Genomic DNA, 12154 nt, shown 5'->3' with positions numbered 1-12154 from the left:
AGAATTATTTATCTTTTTTTGTATTTTTTATCTTGCTACTTTATATTTGATTGTTATGTTAATTTAGTTTGTAAATTTTTCTTAAGGAGATGCATTTTATTTCACAAGCTAATATTTTAATTATTAATTTTATTATAATTTTTTTTGTTATAAACCTACTTATTTATTTTTAAATTAATAATCTAGATATCAATATAATAATAAATAATAAATTACAATACTAAAGACATCTACAAATAACTAAACCCTATTTTATAATTACACACTCAAAATCAATTTTGATATAACTACTTTCCAAATAACATTTTTTTTTGTTTCTGGCTTTCCAAATAACATGGAATATGAAAATCAATTTTTTAATATATGTATTCAAATAAAAATCACGTTACTCTAAAATTATGTTACTTAAATTTATATTGATCTCAGATTAATTCTACGTAGGCATGTCCAAACATGCACATAGTTATAAAGAAGTGTTTTATTCTCAAAAGTATATTTACTATTTTAAAAGAGTCAAATCCTTACTTCATTTGAACCTGCATGTGAGTCGTTGATTTTGTCATGGCCATTGGTTAGTTAAAAGTATGGTCACTACAATCTTACCATTACCATTGTATTTGAAAGAATATTATGTTAGATAAACACTAATCTTTGAAGGTTTAAGTCAATAATAGAATTGATGATAATATGAGGTTACCTCGTGATGACTATTAGTTATGTTAAATAAGGTCATCTTAATTTTTCCCTTTATATGTTTGAGTCAATCATTCCTTCCTTTAGTTTAAGATTTTTCCTTTTTATTGAGTGTCTTTGATGTGGTCTGAGTGACAATGAGTACAAGTCCTATAAGGTTTAAGTGTTTCGTAGTTTGAATTTATTTTTGTATGGAAATAACTTGTTGAAAGAAGATGACCTACCTTAAGTGTCTTTAAACATCTCAAAAAAGATTAGTTTTGATAAATGCATGATTGAGAATACTTACAATTATGTGCGTATTAAAAAAAGTGTTTTTATTATTCAAATTCCTCTTCTTCTTTTTTTTTGCTTTAGAAAGTTAGAAACAAAATATGCTTCCTCATTCCATTGTGTTATACATGTTACCTTTTTAACATCGAATATCTCTATTATTATTTCCCTTTCATCACCATTGAGGCATAAAGCGTTAATGAATTAGGATTTGGGAAGATTTTTTCTCTCAAGTGTTTTCTTTTAAAATATCCAAATTGAGCATATCAAAAAGGAACTTTTACTTCCTAAAAAAAGGGGACTATTCCTACTACCACTCTTGTTGTTCCCACTTCAAACACTCTAAAATTATAAGGAAAGGATCAAAATAATCCTATGCATTTTCCTATCCCCACCCTCCTCCTATTCTTTCCTTTAGCTGGTTTCCCTCAATGGCACACACAACGGGGATGGAGGTGGCGTCACTGCCACCAACAACGATGGGGTGGTGGTGGTTTCCCTCCACGAGCTTTGTGTTCTTCCCACAGAATGATAAATCTAAGTAAATTCTGAAGTCAGTGGAGACAAATTATTTTTAAAAAAATCTAACATAAAAATGAGATAGTGACTTCAAATCTATACAAATCCAATGGTAATGGTAGAGCATTCCATTTTTGAAATTTTAGAGCCTTGTGTTCCCTCCACGAGCTTTGTGTTTTGCCATTCTATTTGTTCCCGATGCACCAACGCCTATTTCTCTTAGCTCAGTGTGGAATGATGAAGAGGATTCAGATGAAGGAATTCTCTCGCCACTGAGGTTAGTTGTCATATCCTGTAGCTCTCTTCTTTTCTTTGTTGTGTTGTTTCTTCTACAAGTAGCTTCAATCTCCAAATCCAATGGAGCTAAGTCTCATGCTGGAGTTTTACCTCGCATACAAGAAGCAAGCTACTACAGAGCAGTTAACCAAGACAAGAGATTAAATCAAATTGAAAATAGTTGATAGTACAAAAATAAATCAACGAATAAAGAATAATTGTTTCCAAACTGTAACATACACACCAAGTAAAAAGAAATTCCTTGGCAATGACGTCAAAAACTTGTTAGCTCGATTGGTAAGTGTACCAATTTGCTTAAGTAGTAATTAAAACAGTAGTTCGAGTATCGTGTCCACGAGGAATTTGTTATACTTAGATGACGCATATTTAGTTTGTAAATAATTATAATTGCAGTGTAATAAAGTGAAATAACTCATTCATGTTTCAAATTCCTGAATTAATTTTTCTAAACTTAAAACACATGACAAAACAAACACAGAATTGTATAATAGAACAAATACCAAGATGAAAATGTCGAGGAGTATTCTACTTAACTTTCTCTTGATGTAACTAAATAAATTTTTCTTTATTTAATAATGCTCTAATGATCTTTGCACTGTTAAATTACTCTAGCCGTAATTCCTCACATGAAAGAGCCTAGCCCTCATAGTTTCGTTCTTGATTCCTTAACAAACTCATTCTAAGCGAGCTGCATTACGCAAAAGAAGAAACATTTACTAGATTACTACACACCATTCCCAGAAATGCAGGCCTCTAGTTGCTCTACCAAGTTCTAAGGACTAAAAACATTTTCCAATACCTAACAAAAATATAAATGGGTGATCAAGCCACAAGTGTGAAAATTAAACACAGATAGAAGCAGAGAACAATAGCAATAATATTATATAGATAGTTAGAGTTTTTACATCAAGAGTGTTCAGCGAAAAAACTCCCCAATAATGAAGTGTTTAGCCCCCCATTAGCAAGGAGGGCTTAATACAAGAAGGAAAACGATGTGGGGGATGGAATGGTGAAGTAAAGATGTGAAGAAAAATGTCTTCTTTCAGCCTTGGTGCCCTGTTTCTTTCTTTCCACGCTACTTGACGCCTCATTTTCCATCCTCTCTCAGCTTTTAAAGATTTTTGGGTTTCTCAGCTTACGAAGGCGTGCTCAGCCAACATGTCTCGCTGAGCGAGAGTTAGTGGCTGGCTGCTAAGCGGCTTGGACGCGCTAAGCGCGAGAAGAGACAAAATTTTCATTTGGCAGGTTGGCTGCGTGCTAAGTGTGCTACTCACTGACTCCGCATTCTCTAGGGTTTTGTACTCGCTTAGCAAGCTGACTTCCTCGCTAAGCGGATAAGACTCGTTTAGCCAATTTGACTCGCTGAGTGAGCACTTCAACAACATTTCAAAATCTTTTCTTCTTTAGCCTAAAAATCCAAATAAGTTCAACATTAGTCATCCAAATGGAGTTTCCACTGTATAAATTCACACAAAAATAAATTATTTACAAATATCACAAAAGAAACCATAAATTAGAGGTACATTACTACTTTTTATCCTATTTTTGATGCATTTAGTACTCATGAATAGCAATTAACAGCAGTATCTGTCCACTCTCACTAAAGAGTAGGTCTACCACTGCTCTTGCATCTCTTCCTTGGTGGCATCATCACGGTAGACGAAGACAGAGTCATCATTGCTGCCGAAGGCATTGCCGTTGTCGGGGAGGATCTTGTCTACATCTGAGGTGTGGCGGTAGTCTTGGAGGGTCTAACACTCCCAGAAGACCTTCCGGGTAGAGATTGAATCCCCCTCCCATTCGTGTGCGTCACACCACCCGTCAAGATCTTGGGGCCATCGGTATGATAGAGGTGAGGCAGAATAGTAGTGCCCTAAGAAAACAATATCTGAACTTGGATCTTCATGGGAAAGATGTGTTGTGGAGCGAACTGATTGAGGAAAATCCAACAACAATATAATTTCTTGTGATATTTGGCCACAATGGAATTATATATTCATTTGATTAAGTGGTGGTGCAAATAATTAACTAAATAGAAATATGATTTAGTGGATAAAATTATAAACAAAAATGTGTTTTCGGGATATATATTGTGTGAAAAATATATGTATCACAAAAACACGATTCTAATGCACAAATTCACACTGATGTACAAATTCACAACAAAATTGGATTTGATGGAGAAGATAATTTTGGAATTACCTAAAAACTTACTCACGTGAGTAGTTGATGCAATCCAAGCCATGAACGCTTGGTTCGGATCGTTCCACATGCAAATTCAAGAATCACCATTGTTGACTTTTCAAGAACACAAGAACAAAAAAACAAAAAAAGGTGGAGAAGATGAACAGAACGACACCACAATCCGTAGAGAATCCATAAGCCAAAGGAAAATTTGCCACAAAGGAATAGCTTCCTTGATAAGAATCAATTAGGTTTTTAGTCAAAAATTAAAGAAGAGACTAAGGGTGCGTTTGGTTTGCATTTTCATTTTCTGTTTTCATTTCTTGTTTTCATTTTCTGAAAACTGTTTTCATTTTCAAAAGATTTAAATTTTGAAAACATGTTTGGTTTGACTTCTTGTTTTATGTTTTCAGGAAATAAAAACACTGAAAATTTATGATATATTGACTTCTTGTCTTTTTTGTATTTTAGATTTGTTTGAAATTACATTCCTTGTCACCATGTTTTTATTTTACCCAAAATGAAGTTCCTGTTTTCAACTGAAAACACTGAAAATGAGATTTTATTATTTTCATTTTCTGGTTGTCTCCTGTTTTCATTTTCACTGAAAATGTTTTAAAAAATCCAACCAAACACATTTTCATCACCATTTTTGTTTTCAGTGAAAATGAAAGCAGAAAACAACCAAACCAAACACCCCCTAAGTTTTCTCTAAGCACAAGCTTAATTTCAATTATGCAAAAATTCCTATAATTAAGAGTTTCTGAGTATTTATAGAACTAGGCTTAAGAAGATAACTAAGCCTCTAATAACCCCTTAAACGCTCAGTATAAGACCTATTTTTCATCAAGTTGAAGCCCATTACACAAGTAAACAAAAGTTTCCGTAAATTCTCACGGAAGGTTTGCGCTAAGCCAGACATTTGCACTAAGCCCAATTTTTCCTCGGGTTGGAATTGTGTTAAGCTAGACATTCATGCTAAGCCCAATTGCTTGGAATTGTGCTTGGCCAGCTGGTGCATGGCTAAGCAAGCTATTTAGCAATCTTCAACGTGCTCCAATTTAGTTCCTTGTGATTTTTTTCTTCCTTGCCTTTGATGAATAGTTCATCCTTGATCCTCTTGACCATCTCTTTCTAGAAGCTTGACTTTGGACCTTGTCTTTGGACCCTTCAACTCATGAAGTACTTCTAGGTCCTTATGCTCTTTGGATAACCCTCTATCAGTAGTGCCAATAGTAACTTAAAAAAAAGTAACTTTTACAATGATCTCAGAATATTTGGAATCATTGATGATTTTAAAATAAGACCATTCATTTTGTATTACAAAAATTAGGGAGAATTGTAGAAGCCACCGCATTAAAAGGGTCAAATGGGAGTGTTAGCTTTTCACTTCATGAGCATACATGTAAGAAAAGTCACTATGGCCTTAACTTCGTTGTTGTTGATTATTTGTGATCCAAAACTCCAGATAGATTTTCCAAGAACAGGATATGTCAAAGTACTTTTTCTTTGTAGTTTATTCTTCTTTTTTTAAACCTTACATTGAGAGAAAATTGGCATGTACCAAGATAGTGAAATTCCATCAGAAAAGTAAATCATTCATAATTGTATCATCTTCCATTTTGGCATCGTTACATGTGTATACTGTAATCCTATATTTGATTATTGTTAATCCTGTACAATAGAAGGGTATGAACAGTAAACTCTTGTGATCAAAAGGAAGGAAGTGCCACCAAGATGTTGGTAGAGGTAAGTCAAAAACTATGATGGTTCAGCAAGATGTCAGGCACCCTTAAAGTGGTTAGCATTGCACCACTCCTGCAATCCTTGCCTCATCTGTTGTCTGTAAACAAGAAATTGATTTATAAATACTCATTAGTAGCAGTTCACTTGCAAGGCTGTTTCAAACAAGAAATTGATCATTTATTCATTTATTCATTTTTTCCTTTTTGGTTTCACAATTCTTTTGCATGCGTGGCATTGCCCCAAATGTAAAAATATAGTCTTACCTCTTCCAAATCTTGATTTACGAACAGCACGCCCTCTGTCACCCTGTAAAATTTAGGTACAGAAAACAAAATGTAACTTGATACACATAGAATATGCACATGAACTTTCGACAGAACAGTAAAGTTCATTTTCAGCTATTGTTAAAAAAACAAGAGAAAAATTTTGCATGCACATATATGTCATACGTGAAAAATTTATTACATGATCCAAGACCACCACGTGTCCATGATCTTGGTTATTCACCACATGATATGTAACTGACTTTTTAATTTATGAGAAAAAATTAACAAAACTAGATTCTGTGTCGTGTAAAGATTGTCTGGAACCATGTAATCTTGGATTATGTAATAATTTTCTCGCCATATACATCTATACATGTCAAGTGTTAGTTGCCACTAGCCAAGCCTGAAAACAGCAGGTGGCACTTTTGAGTTTAATTCGACAATGATAACCTTGTGGTTTTGTATGATGAAGTGATCTAAAGCATTTGTTTATATTCACCTAAGGATTTCATGTTTACCTGAGCATTCATCAGTTCTTCAGGATCTAAATCCATGGACACCCTGAGTGTGGTTAAGTCATATGTGCGTTTTGCAAAGTTTGGATCCAGTGCACTAATTTTGCTTCTTGATCCATCTGATAGAGTTGAAGATGCATCTTGTTTTCTCCTTTTTACCCATGTAAAGGTATTATTAGATCCCACACTATAGCCATTACCATTAGCAACATTCATTTGGGAGGTCTCAGACATAGCATCCAAATGAGACTTTGTATAATCTTTGTGCATGGCCCCTCCTTTTCCCTTTGTAAGATGTGCTTTACCATCATCTCTACGAGCATTTTCAGAAATGTTCTGCGTGTCCTTCACAGAGAAGCTGAGATAAGTATGGAAAAAAGTAGTGATCTTCAAGTGATGTAGTAGCATTCCACTGAAAAAGGAGTACCTCTTTTGAAATTGATTTGCCGAAATTGTTTGGATCTTGCAAAATTTTACTGACCCGTCTTTGCTGCCTTCTTGATGTTGCAACCTCTCTCATTTTACCTCCAGTCTTTTTCCTGAGAGTACACAAGCTGTGAGTGTAAGATAGAAAGGATGAAAACTTTCACTCTCATTGTTCTTCTATGTTTAGGACTCAAGGGAAACCTAGTACACAAGCTAGGTGGGGTTTGGGGAGGGTAGAATAGATGTACACAACCTTATTCTCGCAAATGAAAAGGCTCTTTTCAAGATTTAAACCCATGACTTTCATGTCACAAGGTAGCAATCTAATCATTGCATTAAGACTAGACCTCAGGAATAAGATTCAAAGCACGAGACAAATTCAATTACATAAACAACTAACTATCATCATGGAAATTTTTATGAATAAGAAAGACCATAATAGTTTACCTGGATGAATCTCCCATACTTTTGGCATCCATTTCTTTGCTAGGTGGATACTTTGGCAGGCTTGATGCATTACAAGCATATGGCTTGGTGCTGAAATACTGTAAAGGGTATACCACGAAAATAAAATCAGAAATCCATTGGACAACATAATAAACTAACATCTTTAGAATAACAGCTATGAAGTATATGCTTAGAACACCAACTCTTTGTCACAATATAATATATATAAGAATTCTTCGGAAAATGAAGGATACATAATCATACACATAATAAAAAATCAATGGACTTTACCTCAGACATTAGGGCAGATGAGGCAGTCCCTCGGTTGCCTGGATCAATCGACAATAAAGTCTCGAGTAGATTTACAGCAGATGCAGGAAAATCTGCACACCTCTCCCGAAGAGAGCTTTCATAATTAGTCTGAGGTTTAAACATTGTTGCATGAGGAAGCTTAGTCTTTTTCCAGAACTCCTCAGGTGGAGAACCACACAGCTTAAAAATTTTGTGTAATTGTTCAACCTGTAGACTCAAGAAAAAAACATATAGCATGTCAATGTGCAAAAGTAAATTTGAGAATTAGTGTAAGAAATGAAACTGTGCACGGTTTGTGTTGTTTTTATAGTTTAGTTATTTTAGCTTCAATTGACAGAAAACTCAATCTAAGAACATTTATTTTCAACCAAGAATTTCAAACTGAATGAAATGTGTGCATCTCCACAACTCCACATTTATAAATAGAAGTACTACATAGCACAAATTAAACACATTAATTATGAGGATTACCTCAGTTCTCCCCTTAAGGATAGGCTTCCCAAGAAAAAGTTCTGCAAATACACAGCCCACACTCCACAGATCCACTGACACTCCATAGTTGGTTGATCCCATCAAGAGCTCAGGAGGGCGATACCACAAAGTCACTACGCGACTTGTCAAATGATGCTTGCTATTTGTGCTAATTGTATTTGCTAATCCAAAATCTCCTATCTTGAGAACACCTTCATTGTTCAACAAGATATTTGATAATTTGATGTCTCTATGCATGATGCCACGCATATGACAATGCTCAAGTCCACTTAATAGTTGCCTCATGTAACATTTTATCTGTGGAGGGAAAATAGTATACATGCATGTAACATCCAATGCATACAAATGACCTAACTAACTTTGATCATCCAAAAATAAATGAAAAAGAAAATAAAATAAATAAGAATAAACAATGTATACACCAATCGTATAAATCTTAAAAGATTTTTGTGTCATTCAATCACAAATCACAATGTATGATAAGTTTATTTATTTTTACAATAATTATCTTAAAAATCATATTAACAGTGATTTATGGTCATACACTAATAGTAATAGTATATAGAAATTAAACAGAGTAAAAACAAAGTTGCGTGGCATAACATGAACACTAAATCTTGTCCAATATACACATAAAATTTATTTCTTTAATGATAGATTTATCAGAAATGAGATGCTAAAAAACCTGTGATTCGGAGAACACAATATCAGGACGTGATACTAGGCCAGCAAGATCATGCTCCATGTATTCAAACACAAGGTATATGCTGTTTGATAGGCGAGAAGTGATTATGCCTTCCAATTTCATGATGTTTGGGTGATCAAGCCTGCGGAGGATTGTTATTTCTCTTGCCATGAACCTAATGCTCTCAGGTTGGAAATTGTCAAAGCGCACCTTCTTCAAAGCAAACATCTTCCCAGTTTCAACTTCACGTGCTCGGAACACACTGCTATATGTACCTTCTCCAATCTATAGAAATGAAAATATTGAAAAACATGTCATTAATCCAAAATGGCTTGACCAGATTTTATGACAACATGATATAGCAAATTCAGTTAATAAACATACAATTACTCATTGTCACTGAAAAGGTCTCTTGTAGCTTTTGCTCAAACTATGGTTTGGGACTTCCAGAATGATAAACACACCATAGGCTTAGCTCACTCAACTCAGTTACATTAAATAATTTCATATTTTTAGTACTTAAAATATAACAATTTCAATTACTAATAATGTTATAATTTAAATTACATGTATAAGCTAAAATTTCTCAAGTATTTCTTTTATTTTTGACAAAAATAATTCAGTTTTCCTGAATAATTTAACACAATGATTAGGTTTTTTTAAAGGATTAAGAAGGGGAAGGCATAAGAACAAAAAAAAAATGATGACAACAGGAAATAATAATGATATTTCTTATACAGTGACATGAGAACAATACACTACAACAGAAAACATTCAAAGTCGACAATTTCAAATCTAAAAACCATCTTTCCGAATAGCTCCAAAAAGTCAAAATTACAATACACAGCCAATGAATACATATTGTTCATAAAATAATTAATGTCTCTAAAGTTAAACCATATATGCAATAGGTATCATAGTCACCAAACAAACTTTAGTATAATACTTGGCTGTTTTTTATTGTTTGGCAGGGAGAAAGAGAAATGATATTGAAGAGAATTTTTTTTTTTTTTTAGATTCACATCTTTTATCCTCTATTTTTAATTAAAAAATTTATCTTCTATTTTCATCCTCTAAATCAAATACATCCTTAAAGAATATTCTTTTACTAAAATTGAAATTTCATCTTAGATAACTACTGTAATAAAATATCAACATAAAATGTCATAAAGAATGCTAACATTTAACGTTTCTTCTTGATAACTAGTGTAATGACATAACAGGTCATAATAAATATTGGTATTAAAGGTTGGCTTCAAGTAAATAAAAAGTAGATAATAAGTAGTAACACAAAAAAAAAAACATGAGAAATTATTACATATAGTTCATGACAACCATGCTCTCAGAAAATTTGCATTAAACACATAATTAAGTTTTATTAATCCTTTCTTATAAATTGAATAATTTAGTAATATGTCAAGTGAAGATGAGTCGAAATCATAAACACATAATGTCTTAAATCATATAATAATTTTTCCTAAAAACATAAAATTCTGAACCTATATTTTTTCCTATACACTAGTTAGGACTCCCTCCATCCTATTACAATTGTTATATATATCTCTTTTAATATTAAAAATGAATAAAAAAATTTACAAATAAATTAATGGTAATATAAAATTAGTTTTATAAAATTATTATTTTTCATATATTTTGTTTTTGTCTGTTGTAAAAACAACCAGTAGTTATAATTAGAGGAACTGGTATAACACCTTTTCCAACTTTTGAAAAGAATCAGCTTTGAGAGGGATCCATCCTTGAATGGCTTCTGCTGCAGTAGCTATGAGCCAAGGGGGCCAACCAGCAGCATTCTGTTCAGCCTCCACATGCCTGAAGCTGAAAGACCCACTACTCTTCTTTGAACTGTTCTTCCTGAACTTGCTATTGCTCCTCTCATCCTCTGAACCCGTTTTGGATTCCAAAACCGTCAACCAGGAATGGCCCTTGGCATAAGCGGGGTTCGGCTCTGCAATGTCGAGTACTGCGGGCGACGGAGAACAAGTTCTGGCAACCGCATTCTTGGAGCTTATGCAACCCATTTTTTTTTTATTAAGAAGAAGAAAGAATTGGATGATGTTGATGGTAGGGGAGAGTTTCCCCTACATCAGCACCCCCCAATGTGGTTGCTTCCCCCAGCACAAGGGGATTCAAAAGAGAGCGTGATGAGCAAAACTCAGAAACAATGGCATTTGGAATTGCAGCAAAAATGGCAGCTTCGTTCCTCCCCTGTTTTTTGTTTTTGGTTTTTTTTATCTCTGTGTCTCTGTTCCGTGCAATTCGATGCAACCCTTTTTGGGATTTTCTTTTCCCAAGAGGGTGTGCGAGATTCACAGGGGAAAATGGTGGCTTTGTTGTGGAACAGAACAAAGTGATAGAGCAACCCCTTCCCTCCCCTGTTTTCTCTCTCTCTCTTCCCCTGTTTCCCAGAGGGGAATGGGGGGTTGGAGGAATTTTAAGTGCCAAAAGGGAGAGAGGAACAGAAATTCGTGAGTCAGAATTGGGTCATGTCTTTTTTTGTAGTTAAAAGTTATAAGAAAAAGAAATTGGGGTGTGACAGTTTGGATTTGGAGGGTGTGGTGTGGGTTATGATTTAATTTTTCTGTTGGTTGCTTTCAAGCTTTGGTTGGAAAACAGAGATGACCAATGAGAGAATGGGGTGTGAATGTAATTTGTGTCATGCAATGGTGGCAGTGGTTGCTGCCAACGACTCCACCTCAAGCACGATCATACAAAATGGAGGATGCAATTTATTTGCATTTGCATGTGTTTTGTTCTTATTCTTTAATTTATTACTCCTCAGTTATATCACAAAATTAGATTAAAAATATAAAATATGCTGAACTGTAATTTTCAAATTTAATGTAAATAATGTTATAAAAATTCTTAATGATTGTCCGTCATTGTCAAATGACAAAGTTAAATTCACATGGCGAAAGATTAGAATGCATATGGTAAAAATGTTGAATAGTTATATATATATATATATATATATATATATATATATATATATATATATATATATATATATATATATATATAATATTAATCATTAAGGTGCCTATTATTTAAGGGACTATTTAATAAAAGTTAAAAATGAAATTAATTATTGAGGTAAAACTTTGATTTTAAATAGAAAACAATATTAAAAATATTTAAAGAATTAAGCTAAGATGTTAATGTTATCATTCATTAATTCTGTTTTTGTACCTACCGTGCAATATTTCCTAATCTGCATAATTGGATTTAACTAACATTTTACTATTGATTAATAATAGTTCTTTTTAGCATTTGACACTTCT

At 33.5% G+C, this 12154-nt stretch overlaps 1 protein-coding gene across 2 annotated transcripts; it reads right to left on the bottom strand.

Annotated features, from left to right (window-relative positions):
* Window positions 1-5457: 5457 nt before the first annotated feature.
* On the bottom strand, window positions 5458-11483 carry LOC114382004 (protein IMPAIRED IN BABA-INDUCED STERILITY 1-like). Of its 2 annotated transcripts, none has more exons than XM_028341235.1 (9): window positions 10568-11483; window positions 8856-9140; window positions 8150-8467; window positions 7658-7885; window positions 7367-7464; window positions 6921-7032; window positions 6497-6838; window positions 5976-6018; window positions 5458-5809 (listed from the first exon to the last, which is right to left on the bottom strand). In XM_028341235.1, exons 1-9 carry the CDS (start codon window positions 10892-10894, stop codon window positions 5799-5801), a joined length of 1764 nt encoding a protein of 587 aa, XP_028197036.1. In that variant the 5' UTR covers window positions 10895-11483; the 3' UTR covers window positions 5458-5798. The 2 variants fall into 2 exon arrangements, with proteins under 2 accessions (XP_028197036.1, XP_028197037.1); XM_028341236.1 differs by having other exon boundaries at window positions 6497-6829.
* Between the last annotated feature and the right edge of the window lie 671 nt (window positions 11484-12154).

Source organism: Glycine soja, chromosome 13 (genome assembly GCF_004193775.1).
Source record: "Glycine soja cultivar W05 chromosome 13, ASM419377v2, whole genome shotgun sequence".
In the NCBI taxonomy this organism is placed as follows: Eukaryota; Viridiplantae; Streptophyta; class Magnoliopsida; order Fabales; family Fabaceae; genus Glycine; species Glycine soja.
Note: the sequence above shows the minus strand (reverse complement) of the source record. Positions and strands in the feature narration are given on the sequence as shown.